The 27,560-nt window shown below is 41.4% G+C and overlaps 2 protein-coding genes and 1 long non-coding RNA gene across 11 annotated transcripts in view; 1 reads left to right on the forward strand and 2 right to left on the reverse strand.

The window, feature by feature from the left end:
* The window catches only part of MTMR10 (myotubularin related protein 10), a 35,707-nt gene extending 35,263 nt beyond the window's left edge, over window positions 1-444 (reverse strand). The window contains exon 1 of one of the 2 annotated variants that reach the window (XM_064668295.1): window positions 271-444. In XM_064668295.1, the coding sequence (XP_064524365.1) occupies window positions 271-324 (54 nt within the window). In that variant the 5' untranslated portion in view covers window positions 325-444. Of the gene's footprint in view, window positions 1-81; window positions 186-270 lie in introns of those variants that run through there. The other variant, XM_064668296.1, reaches the window with a different exon arrangement.
* Window positions 182-24,066, forward strand: LOC135420635 (uncharacterized). 3 transcript variants are annotated; one of them, XR_010433637.1, is made up of 4 exons: window positions 182-295; window positions 13,619-15,571; window positions 19,869-22,769; window positions 23,707-24,066. It is a non-coding gene; the product is annotated as an uncharacterized LOC135420635 (long non-coding RNA). The 3 variants fall into 3 exon arrangements; XR_010433636.1 differs by lacking the exon at window positions 23,707-24,066 and having other exon boundaries at window positions 13,619-15,062; window positions 15,462-15,571; window positions 19,869-20,740; XR_010433635.1 differs by lacking the exon at window positions 23,707-24,066 and adding an exon at window positions 1,586-1,776 and having other exon boundaries at window positions 189-295; window positions 19,869-20,740.
* The window catches only part of TRPM1 (transient receptor potential cation channel subfamily M member 1), a 95,726-nt gene continuing 77,298 nt past the window's right edge, over window positions 9,133-27,560 (reverse strand). For 2 of the 6 annotated variants that reach the window (XM_064668284.1, XM_064668287.1), the window contains 12 exons: window positions 26,851-27,140; window positions 26,113-26,341; window positions 24,522-24,644; window positions 24,050-24,181; window positions 22,650-22,778; window positions 21,143-21,394; window positions 20,387-20,561; window positions 17,497-17,517; window positions 15,795-15,939; window positions 13,572-13,771; window positions 12,325-12,457; window positions 9,133-10,490 (listed from right to left, as the gene is read on the reverse strand). In XM_064668284.1, the coding sequence (XP_064524354.1) occupies window positions 9,212-10,490; window positions 12,325-12,457; window positions 13,572-13,771; window positions 15,795-15,939; window positions 17,497-17,517; window positions 20,387-20,561; window positions 21,143-21,394; window positions 22,650-22,778; window positions 24,050-24,181; window positions 24,522-24,644; window positions 26,113-26,341; window positions 26,851-27,140 (3,108 nt within the window). In that variant the 3' untranslated portion in view covers window positions 9,133-9,211. Of the gene's footprint in view, window positions 10,491-12,324; window positions 12,458-13,571; window positions 13,772-15,794; window positions 15,940-17,496; window positions 17,518-20,368; window positions 20,562-21,142; window positions 21,395-22,649; window positions 22,779-24,049; window positions 24,182-24,521; window positions 24,645-26,112; window positions 26,342-26,850; window positions 27,141-27,560 lie in introns of all 6 variants that reach the window. The other 4 variants (XM_064668286.1, XM_064668288.1, XM_064668283.1 and 1 more) reach the window with 3 other exon arrangements.

Genomic DNA, 27,560 nt, shown 5'->3' on the forward strand with positions numbered 1-27,560 from the left:
AAAAAAAAAAAACAAAAACACGAGAATTTACTCGAGAATCAGAAACTCCGCCGTCACACACGCACCGCAGGTCCGACCTACTCGCGCGAAAAGTTTCTTCCTTTAAACATAAATATGCGTGTGTCAAGTGCAGAGGACGATGACATGAGCCTTCCCTCTGTGGTCCCACGGGCCAGACAACCACCCCGGGCCGACCGGCTCGGGGCTGTGCCCGGCTCGGGGCTGTGCCCGGCCCGGGGCAGGTCGATAATGGCAGCAAAACGCGGTTACCTGAGGCAGAAGGTACGACTTGAAGGTAGGTTTGGGCGGCTTGAGGGAGAACATGGTGTCCGCCGGCGGCCGGGCCGGGCCGGGCCCCGCAGCTGGTGCCGACCCGCCGGCTCAGGCCCGGCGCCCGCTCGGGGCTGCGCTCCCGTCACACGGCGGGGGCGGCCCCGGCGCCTTCCCTCCTTCCCCTGCTTCCCCTCCTTCCCCCAGGGAGGAGCCAGCGGGATGGGCAGGCCCAGGGCAGGCCCAGGGCAGCCCCGGCACCGGCTCAGCGCGGCCCCGGCCCGGGCCTTCCCCGCTGACGGCCGGCACGGGCCTGTGCGGGCGCGGGGCGGATCCCACAGATCGCCGGGATCTGGGGCACAGCGGGGCGTGCGGGGTTTGTTGCCGCCCGGGGCTGTCGCGGGGCAGCGGGGAAAATCCAGCTCCGGCACGGGGCGGGGAGAGAGGGTGAGGCCCTGGCGCAGGGAGGTTGTGGGTGCCCCAGCCTGGAGTGAGCAAGGCCAGGCTGGATAAGGCCCTGAGCAGCCTGGTTTAGTAGGAGGTGTAGGGGGCTGGGACTAGGTGATCTTTAAGATCCTTTCCAGCCCCTCAGCGTTCTGTGAATCAGCTGCTGCTGCTGAGCTTTTCCACTGCCGCCCTTGGCACGGGGAGTACAGGGGTGGGCGTGGTGGGGGGTGATGCCCAGGCACCTTCCTGCTCCGTGCTGCCATCCTGCTGCTGTCCAACAGCCCTTCAAGCTTTCCAGGCACTCCTGGATTGCCCACCTGAGCTTTTCCAGAATGTGGAAATAACGTGGTCATCCACGTGAACTGCCTAAATCCATCACTGCCGTCTCTTTGATAAGGAGGAATCTGAGTGACTGCTCACGTGTTCTTAGTGGCCCATGGCACTCATAAGGGTCCGTGCTGCAGGTGTTTGTGTGAGCACTGACTGCAGGGGGCTTGGCCTGCACAGTGGAAATACCTCCTACAAGGAGCAACAGGTTGGATGGTAATGTGGTTTAATAGAGATCCCTAGACTGAGACTGAGACACAGTCCATCAGCTGTGAGATCTGAGGAAGGGGGAAGAGTCTGGGTTCTAATATCACTGACATAAAGACACCAAAGAACTAGAAGGCTCCAGAAAAATGGACACATTTTTAGACACAAGATGACACATGCAGCACCCAGTGTCAGCTGCAGGGTCAAGGTCTTCCCTCATTGATAGAAAGCACGTTGCATTGCATTATAGCCCCTGGGATTTTTGGTGAAATCAGAGGGTGGGCATTCAATGAAAGAACAGGCTTTAGGGCACAATCTTGATTTCACAACTTAGGTGAGATGCCCCACTGATGCCAGCAGGAAGGTTTGACTGAACAGTGAGGGGGGAAACGATCCCCTGGCACCTGCCTAGACTGAAGAAAGAAGCTCATGTGCATACCCTTAATGCTGTTCAACAGCCCAGGGGAGAGCACCAACAAGCACCTCCATAACACCACAGTGCTCTTGGACTTGTAGGTAGAGAAGGTAAAAACAATCTCACTGTGTGCTTTTTAAAACAAATGCACCTCCCTGCACAAAGGTCTCATTTGGTGTTGGCAGACAGTTCACTTTATCCTCTAATTTCACATATAGGTCTTTCATTTTATGCTGCAAACGTCACTGTGTAAGTGGCATTCCTGAGCCTGGCATGGCTCAGCCCCAGCCCGGCCATTGCAGAGTGCACTGAGCTGCAGATGCTGCTGGTGGTGTGGAGTGCCCAACGGTGCTGGGAGAGAAGGCACAGCTCCTCTCCTGCTGCTGACCTGCCCCTGTCACACCCTAAATCCCCTGGATGTTTGATACTGTGGGAGTTGCCCTCATCCTTATCCTTCTTGAGAGTTTTTGTTCATATTCAGAACATTGTTGAAAGGGAATTAAAATCAGAAAAGGGGGAAGAGAAAGTGAGGGGATGAGGAAGAAGGCAGAAACTGCCCAAATCTGCCAGACTTGAAATTGCATATAGCAAATCTGCCAGTGATATTAAAAATGACAATTATTTATACTCCATCAGAATCACAAGAGTGTTTCTGCATCAGCACAGAGCCTTCTGAGGAGTAGCTGCAAAAGCAATCTTACTCCTGAGGGAATGATCATAGGATAGCACAGATTTCCATTAAGGATTGCACTGACACATTGAAATTGCAGTACTGTTCTAAAAAGGAACAAACAAAACCAAAACTAAGCTCTCACAAGATTTGTGAGGATTGCTGTTGGAATGGGTCACAAGTTGCCATTGGAAGAGTTTTATGCCAGTGGGAAAAAAAGCTGATTTGACAGAAGTGAGTACTTTGGAGGAGCAAGTTCATTCTGTCACAACTTGCAGTGGGATGCAGACAGGCAGAGCAGGACAGGCAAGCAGAGCAGGGTAGGCAGGCAGGGCAGGGCAGGCAAGACGAGCACAATAGGTAGTTGTGGGGATGGCAGGGTAGGGCAGGGAGGGAAATCCTCTGGATCCCCTGACTCCTTTTTGGCAGTGCACTCAACTGCCTGCCCATCTCTGGCCATCCCAGCTTTGCCTCACTTGCTCACTTTCTTCAAACAGTTCTGCTAAGCCCCAGGTTTCTGAGAGTGCCTTTGTTCTATGAGAACAGTCTTGAAAGGATAGTGGGAAGACAGCTATGCAACAAAGCCAGCTGAACTGAAAAGACTGCAGATGTCTATTTTTATTCTCATTATTTTAAAAAATATCACTTTTTACTCAGTACAATTATTTTCTTTGCCTCAACCTTGTTATTCAGTGATACCTCCCATGTGCTAGACTGACCAGGACTCTTACAATTGCCCACCAGCCTGGCCTGCTCTCCTGGTGGTATCACATCCCTCCCCGTACACTGTGTGGGTCTCCCAGGGCCTCTTTTTACATGCAGTGCAATTGTTACAGTGAAGATAATTATCTGCTTAGCTCTGCCTGTGGTGCATAGCCTGCTGTACTCACTGCACACCAGGCCAGGGATCTTCCTAAAAGGTCTGGTACAACTTCCCAAGGCAGCTCTGTGGCTGGGGAAGTATTTTGGCCTGTGCAATGCATGAGGGCAGGGGTTAGGTCAGAGCAGATTTTCACAATGGTCCCTTTTGATCTCTCAGGTTAGAGAATGGCTTTCATTACACATGTTCAAGAACAGGTTAGACCACCATCTGCCACTGGTGCTATTGGCATAGCTGAACTGGGCTCAGTGCAGATGATCTCTTCCAGGCCTGCATTTCTATGGCAACTTACATGTTTTCATAGTTCTCTGAAGTCTGGTTGAATTACTGGTTTGAACTCCAAGACAAAAGGACATAGGTGTTGTCTGACTTCGCAGCTGAGCTACATGCCCAGAGCTGCAGCAAGTCTGCAAAGGCAGGAATTCACTGGTGGCATCTGTTCTAGTTTTCACTGAAAGTGTTACAGTTTATTACTTTACCTGTGCACTCAATGGTTTGTGCACCCAACTTGCCTTGGCCTGCACTCAGAAGTGAGGGACTTTGGTTGAGGACTTGTGAGGAAGCCAGCCCTACAGGTTTGTTCCCTTATAGAATAAAATCATTGTGCCTTAAATTTATTAAGTAGTTGGGGAAAAAAAGTCTTTCTTGAGTGTCCTTGATGAAGATCCAGGAGAATAATATTTAAAATGTCATTATTTATATAAAACGGCAACTTTGGCAGTCTTGGCCAAAGACATACAGAAGACACAAAACAAAAAATTATGCAGAGGTTTTAGTTTCTTGAGGAACCTCAGGAAAGAAGCCTCCTTTGCAAGGCACACCTGCAAGGTGGAAGTGGTCCTCAGTGTGGAGATTGAATGATATGGAGTTTTGCTATGTCACATAAGGCTACTTGTCTTGTTAATCATTCTGTAGGATTACTTGCCCAGAGTTACTTGGTACTAATTATCAGTCCAATGTTCTACCTTGGCTTGGACCATTTCACATAGGTATTGTGACAATGACTATTGCATTACTAATGCTACTAAACTAGAGTCCAATCTTTTTTCATGGCCATTTTCGAAGGCTGTTGGTCTGCTCAGGTAATAGCTTGCTGATCACAGAAGTCCAGTTAGGGCAAGAAAAGGGAAGTGGTTGCATCTCCAGTGCATGATGAAGCACTGCAGTTTCACAGGGGTTTTCATGTTGAAGAGACAACAGAGGAGCAGGCACATGAAATTACACCACCCCTTTTTCATAAACGCGAACACCGAGCACAAGGTAGATACAGGCACTTAAATATTTTGGCTAAACAACTGCAAAGAATAATTTAAAGCCTATTATCATGGCATACCTTACATCCATTGTAAAGATACAGGATATCAACTATAAAGCACCACTTTGCCATATCAGATTTTGTTTCTGCAGATAAGGCTAAAAGTTGAAAAAAGTGAAAGAAAATTACAGTTTTAAGAAAATCTGTGGTCTTTGTCTTACTTCTCTCAAGTCTTGTGGTTTGTCAGCCAATCCAAACTACTGCTGGGTACTGGTTTTTGACCACCCCATCCCCCAGTCCCTGGAACCAGTTGAAATGGCCTTTAAATGGCCACATCAAACAGGTTCTTAGGTCACTTTTGCCTTTCTGTCTGATCCTGGATTGCAATGGGGGACCAAACCCCCCAGTTGGGCTCCATTTTCAGCTTAGCTGACTGCTGCATGTGATAGAATATTTATCTGCAATGGTTGCAGTGAGAGGAAAACACCTCTAGGTCTAATGTAGCCTCATAGCCCAGTAAACAGAGGTTAATTGTCACTCCCAGTAACAGGCCATGGGCTTTCTGCTGACTCTGTAGGGGCTCAGGACCAGGCTTGTCGGGACTGCTTTGCCTGAACTTGCCTCAACCTGCCTCCAGCAGTCCCTTCATTTGTTCAGCTGTGAAAGCAATTTTTCTAATGACTAGGAAATTCAAGTGTATTTGTAAGATTTGAAGGCCAGTGATGAAAATCAAGATATAAAGTTTGTAGCAAACATAAAATTGCCCCTAAGCAAGCAAAAAATAAAGAAACAGAAACAAACAACATCAACATCATGCTAACCCTAGAAATTACCTGGGATGCTGACAGTATTTCCTCACTATCCCCACTGCAGCCACTAACTGTTAGACCCAGAGCAAATGTGAATATACCATCAAAAAAGGGGTAGAAAGTAGGAAGTGTGCATAGATCAACTCATTGAGTATTTTTTCCTGTAGTAGTATGGTAGTATTCTTTTCTCTCCTCTCTTTTTGTCTCTCCTCTCTTCTTCTTTGATCTAGACTAATAATAATTCATATTATTAGTGTTAAAATTCACTGCACTAACAATACATTCCTGACTTTACAAACACGTTGTGTCTCCTTTTTGCTCATAACAGCTTTTGAGTGTAACTGTAGTTTAACTAGAAGTGACCCACCGGACAGGACAGTGCTGCAGGAGCAAAATGGGGGACCCCAGACCTGTGTCCAAGTGCTGCTGTTGCTCTGAAAGCTCACCTTCTCCCCATCAATGGCTTGGCAGCAAACTGGCTTTGTGTCAATGGGTTCACTGCCCAGAACACCCAGAACAGGGCACAGTCCTGTCAATCCTGCAAAGCTAATGAAATAATCCTGTTACCATCCCTGGTCACACATCCTCCTCAGGTTCCTGTTTTCTGACAAGGCCTTGCAGATACCTGTATTCTTTTTATTTTTATTTAGAAGGACAGCCAAATATTTTGCCAAAGATGATAGTGAAGCCCAGAACCTTGGAAAGCATCCAAAGAAGCAGCATGGAGAAACCACAGTTGGAAGGTTTCAATGGCTACTTTAATGAATTAGTAAATAATATGGAAAATGGACTTTCTTGGTTCTCAGGTATCAAAATCCCGTGTCTAAAATGGAAAGAGTGACTCTGCAACAGAAGAGGCTTGCAAGAGCAAAGTTAAGTTAGTCCCTGAATGATGCAATGTAAAAAGGGGTAATTCATGGAATCGGCTGGTAGGGTTATGAATCTGCCTTTGTGAAGATTACAATTAGTCACCATGTTTAAAACATTTGCCTTGAGGGAAAGGGAAATGTCTGTATTGCAAGATACTGGAAGGTGAACAAATTTAATTTGCCTCAGTGTAACATCTCTGCACAGACACAGCCTTAGAGCACAGACTCTTCAGGCTCGACCTGGCTCATTACAGGTCAAGCACACAATAAATCATGGCAATGGCATTCACAGTGACACCGCTGTGAAGTCACCAGGTACTCGGCAGTGCAGGGGGTACAGCCTCCTGAAAAGCAGTATTAAACATGGCTCTTCAGAAATGCAAATTCTCTGCCTGCCCCCTTTCAGCCAGTATTCAGGAAAGCAGGCAGACATGCAAATGTGCTGCTCATTATTCTGTTTAGTGAGCTCCAAATCTACTGGTCTTCTATGCACATACAAAGCCATATTTGAATCTTATTAAAATGGCTGAAATGACTCTGCAAAGCCAGTGTGGTTACTTCACATTTAGTGGCAGAGAGGTTGTCATTCACTTCATGCTATGCAAGAGCACAGCAAATATCCAAACCTTTTAAAATCATCCCCCTATAAAGAATTTTATGGAAAACTACTGGCAAATGTTGAAAAAGAAACTTTTCTTAGAAAATGTTTGGCCCGTGTACTGCAAAAGAAGAAATAGATATGTGAAGGGTTTGGATATCACAGTGAAAAAATTGTTATACTGAATTAACTTGCTATATTTTTCATGTGTTTCTTTATAAATATTTTTACACGAAGGAAGAAAATAAATACAAAGGTTAAATGTTTCTGTTTGAAATCTACATTCTATCAGACAAATTTTCCATGTAAATGCTAAAAAAATTAAGTGGTCAAGAGCATGATTAACACACATTTTACAAAGACAACGTAACAAGAGGTATGCAACACTGTACTCCATTCCACAATGCTCACTGCTTGTTTAGCACAGTGCTGAAAAGCTGCATCCCTTTGTGTTTGTTAATGAACCCATTCCCGTGAATATGCAGGCAAACAATAAAAAGGCATTGGCAAACTGGAGGCTATTTTAACCACATATACACAATGGCTATGTAGTTGCACAGAATGGTAACACAGAAGTAAACGTGGAAGTGAAAAAACTTCGAATGTCATTGTTTTTACAAAATGCCAAGTTCCCTAAAGTTGAAGAAAAGAGAAGCCCACATGAAAAGAGAAATGTCAACACTGTTCCAACAGTAGTGAAACCAGTAAACCTGCTGATAAGACCAAGCCAGCAAAAATCCATAGTAAATGATGATTCAACTTTCAGAAATGTCCATGCACTTTCCATGACCATTCAGTTTGGTAACAGTACTTCAAGGTATAAGTATGGATGGAGTACGAAAATATATTACACACAATAAAATCAGATGCCATCAATGTATTTATAGAGCCTTCCATCAATCCTGCATTTCAAAATGCTGTAAGCAGCATTATCAAGGAGGACACCGACCTGCAGACTGTGGGGCTGATGGTGAGAGAAAAAATATATTCTGTCTATTCAAAATAGTACATGAATAAGTCTGACGGTTAATGAGTGAACATAAAGCTTTGACCAATATTCTGTGAACAAGTAACATGCCTTTAACTAATTTTCTTTCTTGTCTGTTCAATGTTAAGCATCCCCTGCAAAGAGAGGTGCTGAGTATTTGAGAAATCCGAATTCCTAAAAGTTAGCAGGGAGGAATGAGGAAAATAACATCATGCTATTATGAAGTAACTTATGAAAACCAAGTACTTAGAATGCCACCGTTGAGACAAGTGTGCTGCGTAAATCTGTATAAATAGATATGGATTTCCAGTCTTAGTCATCAAGGGATAGAAAAGACTTCTTTTCCCCATTGACATTTGCTTTTGAAATTTACTCAAGAAAATGTATAGAATTTCTATTCTCATCTGGAAAATTTATCTTTTGTTTAGACTGACTCCTAGAAACTGTTTCTTGTTCCTCATGTGTTCTCATAACGAGATTGCAAAATGAAAGTTGAATTTGTCACAGTAGATTTGGTTCAAGAACAGATTGGCTACATTTTGATCTCACCTGATCAGAACACCTTTCCTGTTTTGTTTTGATTTGTTTTTCCTTGCAGGCATTTAAGAAAAGCAAGATTCTTATTCTACATGGACTTCTATTGTAATCCTCATTTATACAAAACACTAATGCAGATCTTGGATTTGTGTTATTAAAATCTCCATGTACTTCATATTCTTAGAAATTCCTCAAACATTTTGAAACAATGATCACTGTTTTTCAACAGTTTAAGGCTGTCAGCATGCTTTGGGGTGGGGATAGATATGGTCCTGAAAGCAAGATTATGCTATTAAAGTTCAAGGACAGGTTATGTCTACAGGTAGCTTTCCAGGTCAGATTTGGCCACTCTGACCTATTTTAGTGGATAAAAACTGCTATGTTGTGCCATTCTGAAGGGGAACCTAAGCAGCATGCATGAAATCAGAAGGGAAAGAGGGGACTGCATAATTTTTCCTTGCCTCCAACAATTTTTTTTTTGATCTGAAAAAAACTCCATGGCCACAAAGAAACCAGCTGCATAAGTAAGGGTAAAAACTAAGGCTGGTTAAAAATTAGTTCAGTTTAAGAAGTCTTCCAATAAAAAAGAAGAAAAAAATTTTCTGAATTATTATATTATTGTCCTTCCTGTAAGAGCTTTCATAAAGAGCTTGTCAGTAAATGAGCTTATGAGGGAGGCTGAAATAGAAAAAAGGAAGATCTATATTGTCGGCATCTGTGAACTGTACCTACTTTTTGTCTGCCCCTGACACAGCATCTCCCTTTCACCCAACCCAGCAAGCATTTATTTAAGAAAAGAACATATATCTATTAAGTTTAAAAGAAAAGAAACAAAAATATCCAAAATTCTTTCTTATAAATTAATTTTCAAATCCGTAATTTATTCAATTTGCCATGCTGATTTCTTGCCTGTCAGTAAAACAGGGGCCAAAAGCCACATTAACATTCAGTTTCTGTGGATGCATTTTCTTGCCTAGTTTTCTGTTCTTCTCTTGCACTGCCAAACGGTCCCACCAAATTAGTTACACTGCTGGCATGTCCTGGTCTTTTTAATTTGTCCTTTACAGACTTGGCTTTCCGAGAATGGCTGTGCAAACTCTTTGAACGTACTGGTGGGAGCCCAGAAGTCCTTTCTGGCTTTACTGACAGTAAATTCTCTTTCTCAGCCTTGACAGTGGCAGGCATAGGGGTGTAAGAGGCACTCATACCTGCTTCACCAGCATTACTATCATCATCTGTGTCCATCTGTAACTGTTTCTCCTCTGCTTGCCTTTCTGCTTCAGAGACAAGACCAGGGTATTCTGGAGGACGTTCTTGAGAAAGCTGCTGCTCAACTTCATATTTCCACTCCGTGGCCCACTGTTCAATCGTAGAAGGGCACACCTGATCCATAATGGTGCTATATTCTGTGGTCCAGTTGTTAACTCCTCCAACCAGCTTCCCACCTTGTGCAAATATAAAGCTCCTTGACTTCATCATAGTGGTTTGACAAGCACTGAAAGTTTCAGGAGGAAAATAGCGCATTGCTTTAGATTTTTCCAAGGGATAAGAGATGGTGGCTTCTAACTTGGTACGTTCTACTTTTAACTGAGTGTTTGGAAAATCTGATCCTGCTACTGACTGACTGTTTGTAACAGCATCCATCTGGTTTATACTTTGAGGAACCATTCCATTGCTACTGAAAATCCCCTGCTTTTCATCCCCCAAGCCACCTGACTGAGAATGGGGTCTGGAATCGCTCTGTGCAATATCTAACGTAGATTTACTGTGATCTGCTGTGGTGACTGCATTAGCACTAGAGCTGTGATGGGGACTGCTGTGGTGTTCTGGAACCAGCATCTTTGGGTCTGCTCCATCTTCTTTGGCACCAATAGAGTGGGCTTTTCTCCGCAGTCCCATGGCTGGTGACATAGGAGTGGCACTGTCATCAAAGGTCAGCTCATCTCCACCAACCTGGTACCTGTACACGCTGTAGCCATCAGAGCTGTTGACACTGCTCTGCCTCAGCAGATAAGCAGCATCACACTCGGACGAGGCCCGTGAGCGCGGGTACGTCAGCTCGGACTTGTCGATCCCTGCCAGCTTCTCCAGGGCATTCACCATCCGACCGGAGAGCTCCTCCAGCTGCGAGAGCCGCAGGTCGACTGTTTGCAGAGAAGCTTTCATAAAATGCTCTCTCTCATTCACTTCTTCCAGCCTCATAGACATATTTTCAACTCTGTTGGGTATAAAAGAGGAAGCACAGACCAGAGCCTGTAGAATGGTGCAGTAACCCATTAAAGACACCCAGCTCCCCATTCCTTCCTCAGGCAGCATTCTGTGGTACATGCCATGCCTCATTCTTTTTGCCTATGTGTAGCATCAAAAGCATGTGCATTTTCTTGTTATCTATGCTTTCCATACACCATATTAGAGGGCTATTTGGACTTTGCTCTGCCAGGAGAGTCCAAGAGTTGTAGCCCTCAGGGACAGTCTACTATTAACACTTCTGTGTGTGCCACCCATCGCATGCTCAGCTGTCCTTTCACTGTGAAGCATCAATTAATTACATGAAAAGTACTTTCTAATGATATGCTCCCAAGGTGACTTAAAACAGCATCAAAGCATGTTGTAAAACAGGTTTTGTAGCTGTATTAGAGAGAACATATGCTGGTGTTGATGGGATTGCTTTAGCTCTTGAAATACCTTTCTATTATGTATCAGCTGAAGGGAGTGGAACTATCCTCCAGTTCAATTACAATATTACTTTTCCCCATTTTCTCTTATCATTTATATCATAATGGATATGATGGTACTAGAAAAATGCATATAAAAGTAATTAATTAGAATGTGACTTAGAGATCTAGTAAATCAACTGTGGAAATTAAATCACATCCTTTTGCTCTCACACACAAAAGATGACGAAGCATCTGGAGCAAGAAGCCATGAGAAATAAGCAAATCTGCTTTGTGGCCACAGACCATAGTGAATCAGTGAGGCTTACCAGCCCTGCTTTATTCTCTGCCACAATACCTAGGATTTTGACAAATTACCATGGATAAATAGTGCAAGAGAAACTACCCAAATACATGGAGCAGATTTAATTTCCTTCTCTAGTCTCAAATTTCACATTTAATAATGCAAGATGCTCAGGGCCTCTGTCAAGAGAAAGATACTTATCTGTTAAAGAATTTTATGGCTCACAGAGCTATTTTAAAAGAAATGTTAAAAGGAAAATATATATTAATATAGATATAGATGTATATAGATATATATAGAAATATGTATGTGGAGTACTTCATCATCAGAATACCACATAGTAGATTAAAGTGAAAGAGGGTTTAAACTGTGTATAATTTTTATTACAGGGAGAATTTTTCATTATTTCAAGAAAGTGACAAAAAACCCCATCTCTTGAGTTCCTTACATCTCCTAACAGAACAGGCAGAGCTTTTGGGAGCAGTCCTGCCAAGTGACCTCATAAAAAAGCCCTGCTGCCACTATCACTATGTGCTTACACAGCAATATGCAAACGTTACCTAGTCCTCAGAATAGCTTAATGATTTACATGAGAATATTCCCTGTCTTTTAAAAGGGGAAGTTCATGTTAAATGCCTTGTTCAAAGCTTCCAAGAGAATCTGTGGCAGAAATTAAAAATTCAGCAGCTGTGGGTGCCAGACCTCAGTATAAACCACAGGGAAGAACCTTCAGTGCTTTTGTCATTAATCTCCAACATGTTTCTCAGGATTGGACGAACAGTTGGAAACTCAACAAGTGGCAGTTTACTCAGATAGAAATTGTAACTGTGATCCTCAGACGGGCGAGAGGTAAAAAATTCATTCTTATAACAAAGCTACCCAAACCAGCAGATTTAGTGACATGCCAGCAGGAACAGCACAAAGCTTGCTCTTGTGACAGATGCACCTGCTCAGGTAGTTACTTGGGATTCAGATCACCTGAGTTGGTGATGGTTTTCTTCAAGATCTAAATCTTTTGTATTTTAACTCAACTGTGGTTATAAAGAGATACAAAAAAGCAAATACTGTGTGGATTTTTTTCTTATAATAGGTACCTTTCAGAGGTAACTCTGATGCGTTCATCATTGGATGATTGCTGCTCGTCCTCTTTGTCCTGGAAGTATTCTTCCACACACTCCTCTTCAAACTCATACAGTTTTTTTAGCTCTTCATCATTCAGAAATAACTCTGTGCAAAAGAGAAGAACAAAATAGGAGTTTTTCTGAACTTCTGGCAGGCAATTTAAATCCAATTTGGCAGTTTATTTTGGACATGGGCATATTGCAGATTCTACTCCTGCACTAAATGAACAGATGATTTTTTAAATAGGGAATGAGCACGTAGCCAAAGACAGGCCCAGCTGTGAAGGCAATGGAATGCATTATGACCATCATGTCCTGTGACCATCCACTGGGCCTTATATGTTCTCAATGACTTTTGCACTTTTTAGCAGCAAGTGCTGTGCGTTGAACAAACTGAGCAGCCTTTACAAGACAAAGGCAAGCTCTGCCAGTTTGAGTGTTCCTTCACTCAAATATTGTTCTTAGAAGGATGCCAGTTGTAGGCAACAGATAAACTAACAGATTGTTCACATATATTCTTTGGATAATGTTCAGAAATGTATAACCATGTAAGAAAAATCCAAGAGGAATATAAGCTCTTGGGAACATTTTATCCTTTATTTGAATTTGTCTCTTTGCATTTGGAAGGAGGGTTACATTTAACTTTTTCCTTTTTCTTTTTCCTATTGTGCAAAAATGTTTCCTGTGAAATGTAGAAATAGAGGGATAATTGTGAATTTGTGATTATTTCCATGAGGCATATAATGAAAATAATAATTAACAGTTGCAGAGTAGGTTAGAAGTGTCCTCACAGTTTCCCTATGAAATGACAGAAAAATCTCCAAATGATAGTGGGGATACTCTTAGTCACAGGTTGCTCACAATCACAGAGCTGACACTATAGATGACATTTGAAACTGTGATCCCTTCTTCTCAATTTCCTTTATGCCCTTCCCAACATGGACTTCGCTAGAACTTGGTAACCCACTGGACTGAGTAGATACTATCTCACTGTTTTAAGAAAGCCTGTTAAAGAAAGTCTTCATTAGCATCATAAAATTGCATGTTCTTAGATGCCCCTGGCGCCCAAGAGCTGTTAACTTGACACAAATCTTGGCCCACACTGTCTTCTGCAAATACACTTGATTGTACAGTGAACCAATAGTTCAGTGTTGCAAAAAGGTGGTGCTTTCTGCTGAGAGGGTGCAAAGAGCTCAATTTAGAGAAGATTTCTCTCATACTCAGTCCCCTGTCACGCTCATCCTGGTCTCCATCCCCCTTCTTGCAGCGACAGCAGATTCTCTTGATGATGATGTAGATGTGGCTGAAGATGATCATGGGTGGAGGCAGGACAGGCCTGTCGTGGAATGTCATGATCAGCTGGTACCGCTGGAACTTCCACACTTGGTTGGATATTGATTTTACCTCAAAGAAGGTATTGCTGAAAGGAAACATGGGGACAGTTGCTATTAGGTCCCTAATTTTACTTATCATTGAGCAAATACTCTGTTGAAAAAAAGCAGCAGCTAAATAACAACATGGAGCTACAGGACCTGCTTGGTTCAGCTCCTTGTTGGTGCTACTGAACTGACAATTAACTTGAACTCATGATTTCACCACTTCTTCTGAGGGTACAAACAAGAAGTGCTCTGCATCCCTTATGCACCACCCAGAACAGTCCTCCTCTGGGATCATTTGCTCCTACTGTATAAATCCTTTAGGTGTCAGTGAAAAGAGACTTGCACAATTTATGCATCACATAATTGGTATTCTGGGGCTTGGTTATGAACTATTTCTTCTACCACATGCCAGTATTTGATGCTACACAAAGTATTAAATCCCTGAAAAGTATTTTTTATGCTAAACTCAGAAGCTGCACATAGTTTGCCTTTAATATGTTAATCAGCTTGACCTACATAGAAGACTTTTCAAGTTTCACAAAATGTCCTAAATTTAAACTTTATTCACTCAAACTTCTGACTTGAAAACATGGTGCATATTCTTGTAAAGGAATTTATTCTTGGAAGCCTCATCATTTTTACAGCAAAATAAGGTGTGTTGTAATGATGGTTTATTTTGAAATTCAGTGAATATGAAGCAATATAAGTGATAGTATTCAATCCAGAGATAACAATGGTCACAGTTATGAAATACCAACTAAGGGAAAACAGACTTGATATTCTGTCATAGAAAAAACTTTTCGAGCTATTTTAAAGTATGCTCAGACAGCTCACTCCACTTGTATGATGGTGATGATATTTGCACTTCCTTTTTTATATTTTCTGTCCACTTTTCTAACTTCATGTTCTTTAGAATATCTCCATTCATAAAACCAGTTAAAACACCTCTCTGAAACCAAAGAATTCCTGTGTACACAGAGCTTTTGCTTTCTTTAGGTTAGGTACACATGAGATTATTTACCAATGATAAATAACAATCTGGCTTCATTCTGTGTCTCCTTTCTAGCAGGATCCCAGCCCCCTGCACCTCGCTGGCACGGCAGGAGTTAACAGCATGACCTACTTCCCAAACTGCTGATTCCTTGGTCCTTCAGCCAATAATAGCTCCCATTGTGAGATCCTTCCCTTCTCCCCCAGCTAACTGACTGGCATTCCAGCCCTTTGAAATTCCTGACCTTTTAAGCTCCATACATCCAATGAAAGACAGGCTTTGTGCTTGTGACACCAGCTTCCTATGCCAACAGGCAAAAATGGATCACCTGCTTTTCTCAGGTGCTGTGTTCAGAAAGTATTACCAGCAAGTAGTTATTCCTTTTTTTTTTTTTTTAATCCCTAGGTCATGAGAGGAAATCCATGCAGTATAACGTAGGTAGGAAGAACAAGCTGCAGAAATGTATGTAGTTTTACTCCAGAGTAGTCTAAATATAGATACAGATAAATATAGATAGCGCACACTGCTTGGCCACAGACCTTGGCAACATGTAGCCATCCTTCCTGTTGGTTCAGGCAATATAGACTCTTTTTTTAGGTCTTATAAGAATTCTGCAAGGCCCTAATTTCTTTTTCTAAATTAAAAACAAAACAGGAAGAATGAAGAAAAAACAAGCCAGATGGTGTAGTGGGAATGCCTCCTGCTTTGGGTGCTGAGATTTTTGTGCTGTTCTATCACAGAGTCAGCAGCCAGTGGCTCCATGGGCTTTATCCTGTGCATAGCAGGTTTCATGGATTCTGTTTCTCGTCTTTCCAGAGCAATCTTGAGGCCTGTCATTACCCATTAAAAGGTAATTGCAAGTAGCCAGATTCTCTCTTATGCATTACTGCAATTGCTGGAAAAAAAGGCACCTTTCCTCCTCTCCTGCCCAGTGTGCACACTACTTTCAGGATTTGTCAGTCATACCCAGAACCATTAGATTCTGAAATGCAAAACCTTGCAAAATCAGCTGATGGGTTCTCAAAGAAATTTTATCTCAACAATAAGAAAAAGATCCATGATCATTTACATACTTGAAGACAGCAATCAGCAGGTTTACCAACAGGATATTTGCTACCAAGAGGTAACAGGCCATGATGGCAGGAGTGAGCCAGGCCCCTGGGATACACGGAGGGAGGCGTTTACCATCATCATCATAAAGATTGTCCCCACAAGGAGCTGAAGAAAAAACAGGAAAGGCATTTTTCACAAACCGCCTGATATTTAAAAACACTATTCACATTTATTTAACGATGAGACATGCATAAAATTTGCCAAATTTTGTCAGTTTATTTCCAGTAGCAAGTATATATAATTTCTACTTCAAATTCTGCTTCTAACTACAGCTTATAAAAACAATTTCCTGTATTAATGAACGGAGAGGCAGCTCCAAGTTTACTGTACAATGTGGCTTTCTCATCAAATTCATTTGGATTTTCTTTTTCTCATACTAATAGTTTAGGACAAGATATTCATATGTATAAAACATTAATAGGGGAATTAAAAAAAATTCTTCAGCCAAGCTTGTGTGCATACCTTGCCAAAGATACAAAAGGATTGGCTTGGTGGTCCCAGATTGCTGAGCGTAAATTAAACTTTTACTGGGGCCCTGAATGTATTAAATAGGCCTTTAATGACCCTGGACCAGCTTTACTGGGGGTTTACATGTACACCCCCTGTGATACCTGTCCCTCCCGGGCTGTGTCAGGTGTGCAGGTCTCAGTCCTGCCTCCAGGAGGGACCTTGGACCTGTGGGAGTGCCCTGGATGGACCCTCTGGCCCTGTCTCCTTTTGCCTCTTACTGACCCCCTGGACAGATCCTATACTATTCCTTGGCCTGTCTGGGGCTGTTAATGTTACCAGCAGGCCAGTGGTACCACACAGATAAAGTTATAAAATGAAAATGATATAGTGACAACAAAACAGACCACTGAGAATGAGACAAAAAGTGAGAATATTGAGCAAACCAATATAAAATGATTGCCTGAAGTAATTCTAAGAATACACAGGTTGTCTTGGAGTTGGGTAAATGAAGCCAGTTTGTTCTGATCTTAAGTGCCAGCATACCTGATTTCAAATACAAGGTTAGCTTTTGGAACCATTTAGTAGCAGGTAAAGCGTTTGTCAACCACAGGTTCTTTAGCTGAAATCTTAGCAAATACTAAGTCTGACACCATGTTCATTACAGATTTAGTTTATGTGAACATTTATTTGAAAACAGACTAATCTTATTTCCTGTGGACTGAAAGAGATATTTAGACTATAATTAATAACATCTATTTTACTTGTTTCTCAAACATCAGACTTATATTTTTCCAGGTTTTCCTAAGAAAAGTATAACAGAAATGTTAAGCAAATTGTAATTTTATTCAAAAGGACCAGTGAAAGTACTACTAAAAAACCAGTCACATTGTATCTATGTAATCAAAGGGAATTAGTTATACAATGCCACTTATGCATCGTAATTTAAAAAACCTGATTATTTTACTGTTGGTGTACTAGAAACAAGTCTTAGCAACCACATAAACTCAATTAAAACCTTTGATCTGCATTCGGGATTAAAATAAAATATTTTTCCTCTGCTTATTTTCAAATGAAAGTATTACAGTAGATAAACAAGATTCACACCTGAATATTGGATAAGTGCTATAATTAAAATGTGAGAAACTAGTCAAGAAAAAGATTAAATGAACATATTCAGCTAAATGAGATAATCAGGTCCCCACTGACACTTACGATTAATTTCCATGGCATAGACTGAAGAGCATTCCAAGGAACGAAAGAGAAAAGGAGGCAGGGAGAGAAAGAGAATAATAAAGAAACAAGACCAAAAAAAAGTGATTGAAGATACAGTTCTGCTGCCAAGAAAAGATAAGCAACTCAAATGTCAGAACAGTAGAGACATATGCCTCGAAACAATGTCTTTGTTAAAAATGCATTGCATTCTGCAATTTCCTTTTCATGCTGTTTTCCCCAAATGTTACATATGGCAGTGAATTAATGACAGTAATAAAATATCACAAAATGCTCCTGGCAGATGATCATTTAAATATAGAGGATATTTCAGGCAAGTAAACAAAACTGGCATCACCATGAACACGAAACAACTCAAAACTATCACACAAAAATCGTTCTTTTAGCTACATTTCCTCCCTTTTTTCTCTTTCCTTTTTTTTTTTTTTTTAAAGAACCACTCTGGCTTTGAGTCTGTCAGATGTTTCTTTTGAATATCTATGTTTCCATTAATAGTCAAGATATTTGTACACTGTAATAACATCAGTATCATTAAAGCCCATTTTGACTACCAGTGTGGATACTTGCTTGCCAATTCCTAAATGGTGATTGTAAGAAAAATCTCACTATTGAAAAAAACTCAGCCAGGCTTCTCTATTGTTTAAGAATGTGATGCTGTTGAGCACCAGATGCCATGAACTTCTTGCTCATGGATGTCTTCTAAACAGAGTGAACCATGCAAGGGCACCCTGGGTTCATTAGAAGTGTCACCAGCAAGTTAAGGGAGGTTATTGTTCTATTCCTCTCTACTCAACTCCGGTGAAACCACATCTGGATTTCTGTCTCTAGTTCTGGGCTCCCCCATAGAAATCAGACTATAAACCTGACTGAGCAACCCTGAGTCCCTGAGCAACCTGCCCTGTTTTGAGCAGGAAAGTTCAGGTGGATGCTTTCCAAAGGTGCCTTACAACCCTAGCAAATTCTGCAACTTGTGATCTTCCCATTCAGGTGACACCCTGTCCTCAGTGAAGCTCCTGACAAAGTCCAACTACCTTATTTCAGATGGAAAATTCCGTGTAATACTTTTCCCATAAACTGTTTACACCCCTGGGCCTTGGCAAAACAGCCCATTAGCACTTGACTCAGAGTCATATTAGACTGCCCATAGCAATCTCTCCCCAGTGACTTCTGAGGCTGCTTTTGTGGTGTGTTTAAAGAGAACCACAGGAAGATCAGTGACAATTTCTTGTTGAAAGCAAAAAGATCTTCAGGAATCAATCAGTAGACTTCTACACATTAAAAAATTACAGAACAGTTGAAATGCAGTCTAGTTACACTTGTAGAATGCCTTGCATAGCCATAATTATTTCAATATTAAAACTACACAAACCTGCACATTTCCAAGTTAGTTTATGTTTAGGCTACTGACACAGCAAAGCTTCTGACCTGGGAAGGAGCAAATAGCTGAGCTTGTGTAACTGGAAAGCTCAAACTTTTTGTCTCACAAATATTTTGCTCTGCTGAAAAAAGATTTCTAATTCAAAGGATTCTGCGTATATAACTACATGACTAGAAGCATGAGAGAAGCCTGGGACACCACTTACACTAAAGATATCAGTAGAGCTGGGCAAGGTATGAGTTTTGATTTATAAAGAAATCAAACTGTCTACATTGGCAAACATTCTTTGTCCAAACTGAAGTAGGATTTCAATGAGGTAAGGGATACCCTGTTACAGTCACTTCCTCCCCATAGGAGAACTGACCCATTTGTGAGTCAGGATAAGCTCAGGATCTCTTGTGCACCAAAACTGCACTATCAGACAATAAATGAGTGGCTTGACCTTTCATTTCATCAAGTAACTTACTGTATCATAAGTTCCATTAATGAGACAAGCATTCACTAAGAAAACAAAGAGGATACGATTTTTGCAACAGTGTACACTGTTCAGAAACAGAGCAATGACATTTTATTCCTTTCTAAGCAATTAAAGTACACCTTAATGACATTTGGTATAAAAGCTTCTCTTGATGATGGATCTTTATGGTTTTTGAATGTAGACCTCCAGGTTCATCAGCCTTCCACTTTGCTACCTGTCAGTACATACAGATGACTGAAATAACACCTGCACAGAGCTGAAACAGCAGTTTGTACTATTTCAGATGAAGTGCAAACTACAGGATACACACTAGAGGAGGCCAGCTGCACGTTGACTGTCATACGAATTTGCAATATTAACACAGAATTAGCAGCAACAGGACAGTTTCCATCTCATTTAAAACAGTGACAGCTATTTTTTTAAATTATGCAGGTTTTTTTAGAAGAAAGGCTATTTCCACACCCAAAGCTAATCAAGCATAGTTTTGTTTTCCCACAGGTGTAGAAAAGAAGAACACTGGTGATTCATGAAATGGAAACATCCGTGAAAGCAGACAGATACATGAATGGGAGTAAAAATGTATGAGCTCATTGCCTGTGCTGTGAGTTGGAGATGAAAGGATATGTGTATTTTAACCTCCTGTGCAAGGTATTTATTTTTTTCTTCTTCTGTTGGAACTATTAGTAAAACTTTGGTTCAAAAGAACATTTCAAAATGATTTCTGTTGATCCCTGCAAGTAAACAGGGATCTTAACGCTGTTATACTCTCGGACAGGAGAATAATCCAGACTATACCACTTTCAGTGTGAACTGAATTTGAATATAAACTGAGAGGCAAGACATGCAGGTGGGGAACAGAAAATTGTTCAGTCTCAGGTGTGTCACAAGAAAACAACAACAATATAACCATAAAGAGAAAACACTACTTCCAAATTAAAAGAAAAAATCTTTAATTTGGATCTGATCATCTGCCTCAGAAACAGGAAACAGACTCTTACTATGAATTCTACTCTTACGGTCTATCTGGTCTGCGAACACCTCTCCGTAGATCATCCAGTAGGGCATGTAGAAGATGTTCCGGGCCAGCCTCCAGGAGGGCTCCTCGTCGGGGTGCAGGATGGCCTGGCGGGCCACCCCGAAGCTCATCAGGACCACAAGCATGATGACCACGAAGTAGAGCATGTCAATCATCTGCATGGACAGAGCACAGGAGGCTCTGGTCAGCCCTGGGTGGCACAGCAGCACCAGCAGGGCTGTGTGCCAGCACACATGGAATAAGGGAGCACCAGGAGAGAATCTCCCTCACAGTGACTTTCTACTGCTCATGAATTAAGCATACATAAAAATGCAGAAAAACCCAGCTGTTTAAAGGAGTAATAATTATATTTATTATTTTAATATTATTTTTAATAATTATTATTTTATTATTATACTTAAAATGCTAAAGTCTTTGCTATCCCTTTCTCCTTGATATCAAGTGCACTATGCTGTGCTCTCAGCACAGACCTCTTCTGTGGTTGCACAGCAACTGTTAGATCATCTCTTCATCATCTCCTGCCCACAGCTGATGGTTTTGTGGGCGATCCTGGTGTATCTGCAGTCTATTATTGCAAGAGGTACTATATCTTGAGTGTGTGTGAAATTCACAGGGCAACTTTTCACAGGCTTTATTCAGAGTCCTACTCGATGGAAAACCTCCTTCTAAATCAGAAAGGAATTTAGTTTCCCATGAAGTTCTGAAAGACATAATTTATAGCAATTCAGGCACTAACCATCTTTCCAATCATCATGACGTAAGGTCCCAGATATTTGTTCACACCAAAGATATCTAGTACTCTAATGTACCAGAAAATGATATCTACGCAGTAAATCACTCTTCCATAACCCATGTAAGGCTGGTTCTGTAGGCGAAGAATTGCTCCTATAATAAATACTGAAATAGCCACCAGGTCAGTAATATTCCAGTATTCCTGGAGCCAAACTTTGACTTTTTGGCTCAGCTTGCCTGGCTCTGACATCAGAATCTGAAATAAAAAACAAACAAACAAACAAACAAAAAACATTAAAAAAATCATTTAACAAAGAAATCATTAGAAAAAACTCCAACTTAATATTTTTGAAGTAATGTTCATGAAAAAAGACCAATCTTGTCATGTGCAACAGGTGTCTGAGACCTTGTCAATTGTCAGAAAAATTTATTTCAAGCAAGAATACTTTTAGTTACTGGCAGACAAGATTTCCTTTTCATAGAATCATGAAATTATTTGTATTGGAAGGGATGTATGAAGAGCATCTACTCCAAGCACCCTGCCATCAGCAGGGACACCTCCCACTATCCCAGGCTGCTCCAATCCCCATCTAACCTGGCCTTGGACACTTCCAGGGATGGGGCATCCCCAGCTTCTCAGGAAAACCTGTGCCAGGGCTTCACCACCCTCATTAAAAACAATTTCTTCTTTATGTCCAATACAAATCTACTTTCTTTCAGTTTGAAACTGCTGCCCCTCGTCCTGTCTCTACAGGCCTTTGTAAACAGTCTCTCTCTGTTTTCCTTACAAGTCCCTCTCAGCCTGTTTCCACAGCAGAGCTGTTCCAGTCCTCTGATCGTTTTCCTGGCCCTCCTCTGAACCCCCTTTTCATATTTGTTCCTATTTTGGCTTTATTGATTAAAACCTTTTTTGCTGTAGGTTTTAATCAATAACATCTAAACCAGGAGATCTGGCTGACTGTCTTGGCATTCATATTTGTCTCCAAATACAGTTGGTATGAGACGTGGGAATTGTGAATTGGAGAAGGACAGGCCAAGTGCAAACCACACCACAGCACGTGAGCACTGCAGAAGCTTTTATGCTTTCTTCTCACAAAAGTAAGGGGCTGAGTCAGAGAGTACTGGCCAATTGCCCCAAACACCTCTCTGCTGCAGCTCTCATCCAGGATCCCACCAGTAATAACAGACAGGACCTACTGGGATTCCTTCATGGGTTATGGCCCTGCCCCTCCTCAGAAATGCAGAGCAGAGTGACAACATTACTATTCACTCCTGAACACAGGGCACTTCTGCCTGAGCTCTTTGCCCAGTAAGAGAAGGGTTTAATGCATGGAAATGGGTTATAGATGGGTCATAACTCTGCAGCGATGGGGCAATTTGGAACTGTGAAAATGAGAATCTTCTCTCTCATATTTGGTTTCTCAACCCTGAGCACAAGTCCATCCATTACCAACTTCCAAGAGGGAGCTTCATTGTAAGGGCTGTGAGATGTTGGTATGGTCAGACTTTACCTCTCTTACTTTCTCCAAAGCCAAGGTCACAATGTAGGAGATGACAATCCATTCCTGGACTGATGGCCACCGTTCCATCCGCACCAAGATGATATAATTAAATAACATCAAGTAACCAAGGTATGATATCTACCAAAAAAAAAATTCCTTTATGGATTTTAGGTGATAGATCCCAGTTCTCCCACAGTTAGGCAGTATTCAAAGCCCCCTGCATTTGTTTCCCTACTAATTTTGCTAATTGTGACCTTCACACATGTATGAACCCATATGTTGAGGCTCTGTGTGAAATATTCAGCTGCTGAAGACCCTTCCATGCACAGGAAGAAATTTTTTCTTCTCTGAAGGAAGCAGTCCTCCTGCAATGCCCCTCCATAGCTGCCAGGCACACTGGAAGAGGCCACAGGCCTCCAGCAGCTAAAGGAACCACAGATGCTGTGGAACATATGATCCAGACAGCTGAATTATCTCATTTGTTGAAAGAAGAAAAACAGCAATTCTAAAGCCCTCTAAATCAGGCCATTTGTGCATGAGGCTTTTTTAACCTATGAAAAAGTAATTTCTTTACACTGTGAAATCATGTTGAATACTTTTCTTTGAAATTAAATAGTAATTTTGCTTTTAGATCATTAATACAGGCAGCAGAAAAGGATCAGTGCAGTGTTTTGTGATTACAAGGTGCTAAAACTAAAAGCCTACATATTATTATGACCTACCAGGTATCCAGCATCCTAACTTTGAATAAAAAAGAAATCAGTATCTAGGGCACACAAAAAAATGAATAAGCAGTAGTGTTTATACATTTTCTGTTTTATTATAACTGAGTTTGGCACCAGATAATTCTTGATGCACTTAATAGAAAATTAGATGCTTGCCAAACATTATTTTCATTTAGATTGATTTTAATTATTTTAATTATTTAAATGAAAGTACCTATTAAGTCTTAGCAGGCTGGGATTTGTGCTTCCATCTGGGCTACACTCAGGTGAGCAGCAGAGCAAATGGCAAGCACTGTCACTGTGGGATCTCTTCTTGGCTCCTAAAGTGTATTTCAATGCAGAACAGGAACCAGGACCTTTTGGAAAGCAAAAGAATCCAGCCTAGTCTGGATGGAGTGACTGCATTGTGGAGCTTGCACTGACGTTGGGTATGATCGGTCACACAGAGCCTCCTTCAAAGCATGTAGGAGCTTCAGAGACTGACAGCATAAGCTTCAGTTATTCATTTTGTTTCACTGTCTATGACTTTTTCTCTGAATAAAGGGAGTGCTTTACTCATCAGATCCCATGGAAGTTAGTACTATTTATTTATTTATTACTTGGTTCTTATTTTTACATTGAAATCCTTTTGGTTTCACAGGTGTGAGAGAAATGATCACTATCCATTTAATCATCATGACTTACTGTGTAGAACCAAAATTTGACAATAGGTGCATTATAGAATTCATAGATCTTTGTTCCAATTGGAAGGCTCTTTTGTTTTTTCTTTCCATTCTCTTCATCACCTTTTCGGGAGCCTGTATCTGCATTTGCATCCTGGAAGACCAAAGTTGTCAGATTTCATCAATATACAGTTGTAAAAATAGAAGCTTTTCCTCAACTACAGCCCCAACCAACTGATAACTCTGCAGTGATTCCCCTGAGCAACACACCTCTTTTAAAAAATACAACAATAGCAATTCTGTAAATATATGGAACTACAAAGACAATTTACATGCCCTTAGAATCCAGTTTGTACATTCCCCAAACTCTTCACTGATTTTTATCCCACAGAGGTAGTTGAGATTTACCTGAGTGATCTATAGCATAATCAGAAAAGTCAGAAAACTGAGCACTATTGAGATATTAGAACTTTCTAATACTCTCCATTACTGACCGCATTTTCCTCCTCCTTTTCTTTGCCTTCCTCATTTTCTCTTGATGTCTGGTAGGAATAATCATCATAACTCCGATACTCGAGGAAAAGGATGGTGGGAGGGAAGAGAATCCCCATTATAACCTGTAAACAAGAAAGAATTCAACTCAATATTCATTATAGATTTCATAACAAGGCAAATCCCATAAACAAAATTTTCTTTTGTATAGTATTCAAGATTATGTGCTATCCTCAAACTACAGAAATGAGTAAGTAGTTCATATGAAGCAATAAGGTATTCTATGAAAATATGGCACCCTGAAAAGCCTCTCATCTCCACAAATACTCTGCAATTAAGAAACTGTGCTGCTAAATTAGTGTTATCTAAAGAGACATTATGGAATAGACACAATGGTGGTTAGAAAAGGGTTCATGTTTGTTACTGGAGTTTATAGTAACTTTAGTTAGCTACTATAATTAGTTTTAATAGTTAAAAAAACCTATGAAAGGTAAAAGAAGTTTTGCAGATAGCATTGGGGGAATTTTACTATATGAGATTGCTTGGATGAAGAAACACAAGTTAAAGTACAGAAAAGGAGCAGAGAAAAGAATGCAGCTGATGAAACTAGAACATCAGGAGGTTGATTAATTCTTTGGAGAAGAGAAAGGAAGATAATAAACAGATTTAGAAAGCACCATGATGCAATCTGTAAGGCAGGACACTTGTCTGAAGATTTTAAACAGTTTTAAGAGGGATACATGGGAAAGTGGAAATAAATTGAGAATGACAGAGACAGTGCAATGTGTGTGTCAACAGACTTGGGAGTACAACCTGCAAAGACAGATGCGGCACTTTGTCAGCAAGGGGGGATTTGAGGAAATAAGGAGGTGAGACTGAAGGCAGCACCAGCAGGATGGGTCTCCAGATGGGTGACAGCAAGTGCATAACACAGCAAGGAAAGGATTATATTCACATGAAAATATACACAAGCAAGCACTGCTCTGCTTCCTTAATGTTGACTCACTGATGTTTCTCTTTTGTGCCAGCCCCCTCACATTACTCATTTTTTTGTAAATCCAACAATTGGGAAATACTACAATCAGTAAGAGAGACTACATCATCAAATCACAGAGGAGCAACATAAAAATCACAGTTTCACACAATGCAATTGCACAGATTTCACTCTGCAACACTGAGTCGACTTTGTGTCTTCTGGTACAATATTGAACAATATAAGAAGCATGTGCCTGCATCTGGTTCATTTTATCTCCCTTCCCATTGCATAGATCCCTAATGGAGATCTTTTTACTTGTATCCAGCTAATATTTAATCAAATTAATATGTTCTCAATTAACAGATCTCATGCTTTATTGAAAGCCACAACTTCTCTCTCAGATTCCAGTCATGTTGAGTTTTCATGGAGTTATATTTTCCTTTGTCATGCGGTAATATTCCTTAGATATGCTGATTTTGGAAACAAAAGAACTTAGCATTCAAACAGGTTATGTTCTTAAAAATCTCCCCTTAGTCAGCTGATTTTGCCTGTGCACTCTGTCCCAGGCAGTGTTAATGCCCCAAAGCACCCTTGACCCTGTCCCTGCACAGAGGTACCTTCAGGCCGGGGTTCTTCCGCATGCGCAGGCGCCCCATCCACATGTCCGTCAGGAGCATCTGGCTGCACGTGTGAGCAATGAAGTCCCTGTGCTTGGCTGCCACAGCCAACTTCAGGCAGGTAGAATTACTCCAGTTTTTCAGTTCGTAGGTCAGTAGTTTCATGGCAATCTGCTCATCGTGTTTATAGGACTGATCCAAGAGTTCAACAGCCAGCTGGCCAAAATCTCTGGAAAATACAAGAAAAGTCTGGTGATGTTTGACTTAGAAATCAGTGTTTGCTTGCGCTTGTGGTTTTGATTCTGTTCACAGGGCATCATGTTAATCCACATACATGTACAATGACAAGAACAACTGAATCTCAAGCTTGATTTGTTTCAAACAAATTGTTAATGACCCCAGAGGCCAGTTTAGGCATATCATCAGATACCCCTTAATTTACGTGAGTAAATTCTGAAAATAACTTTGTGAAATAAAACTAGCTAGTTTTACAGAGAGAGAAGCCGAAAAAAGAATGCATTCTGTCAGAAAAAAATGTGAGTCTTCTCCTCGCTAGTGTTGCCTTGCAATACTGAGACCACATTTTGCCTTGTTTATTGTTGATAAATAGGCTCCAAATGGTCTTTTCTGTGACTATATTCTAGAAATAAATGGTACTTTACTAAAAGTAAAGCTTGTCAGTAGGTCACACAACCTCTTGTATCAAGTAGGTATAAAGTCTGTTCTGCATCTACTAACTTGGAGTTGTTGTCCAGATCCTGAGAGATGTCATCCACCAGCTCACTCTCAGAAGACTCATGGGCCATAGACTTGTACAGCTTACAGGCCACAAGTGCCTTGGCCATGGATTCCTCCCCTCTCTGCCACAGGAAGAGGGCCATCTTCTGCCGCTTCATCAGCACGGCCCACACCATCAGCTCATGGAAGGGGTACTGAAAGCGGCTCACTTCGGGGTCATCCACATCAATATCAATCTCTTCCTCCTTTTTTTTCTTTTTCTTCTTCCCTTTGGTGGGAGGCTCATCATCCTGGGAAGAAAAAAGAAAAATTGTTCCCATCAGTCTTTAACAGCCCACGTGACAAGGGCACCATGCACAGAACAAGTACTGAGAGGACACATTAATACTTAGAGTTCTAACTTGGTTTTGCTGTTTGCTAGAATGAGCCAATAGCATGGGACATATGGGACATGGGACATGAGCATGCACTGGGCAAGCACACACAGCTTCAGGTTTTAGTCAGGGCACCGTTCCTTGCAGACGTAATTCCGAGTCACCCATCCTGGGCAAGGGCAGTAGGACCTTTTGGTTCTGAAGGCATCCCTTCACACTGCACTGTGCACACATCTCCACCACATGTGGAAGTGCACCAGTTGTGCCAAGGGAGCTCTAACAAAGCTGAATTCTCTATGAATAGGTTCCCCTGTCATTTCTCATTCCGTATGTCTG

Source organism: Pseudopipra pipra, chromosome 12 (genome assembly GCF_036250125.1).
Source record: "Pseudopipra pipra isolate bDixPip1 chromosome 12, bDixPip1.hap1, whole genome shotgun sequence".
In the NCBI taxonomy this organism is placed as follows: Eukaryota; Metazoa; Chordata; class Aves; order Passeriformes; family Pipridae; genus Pseudopipra; species Pseudopipra pipra.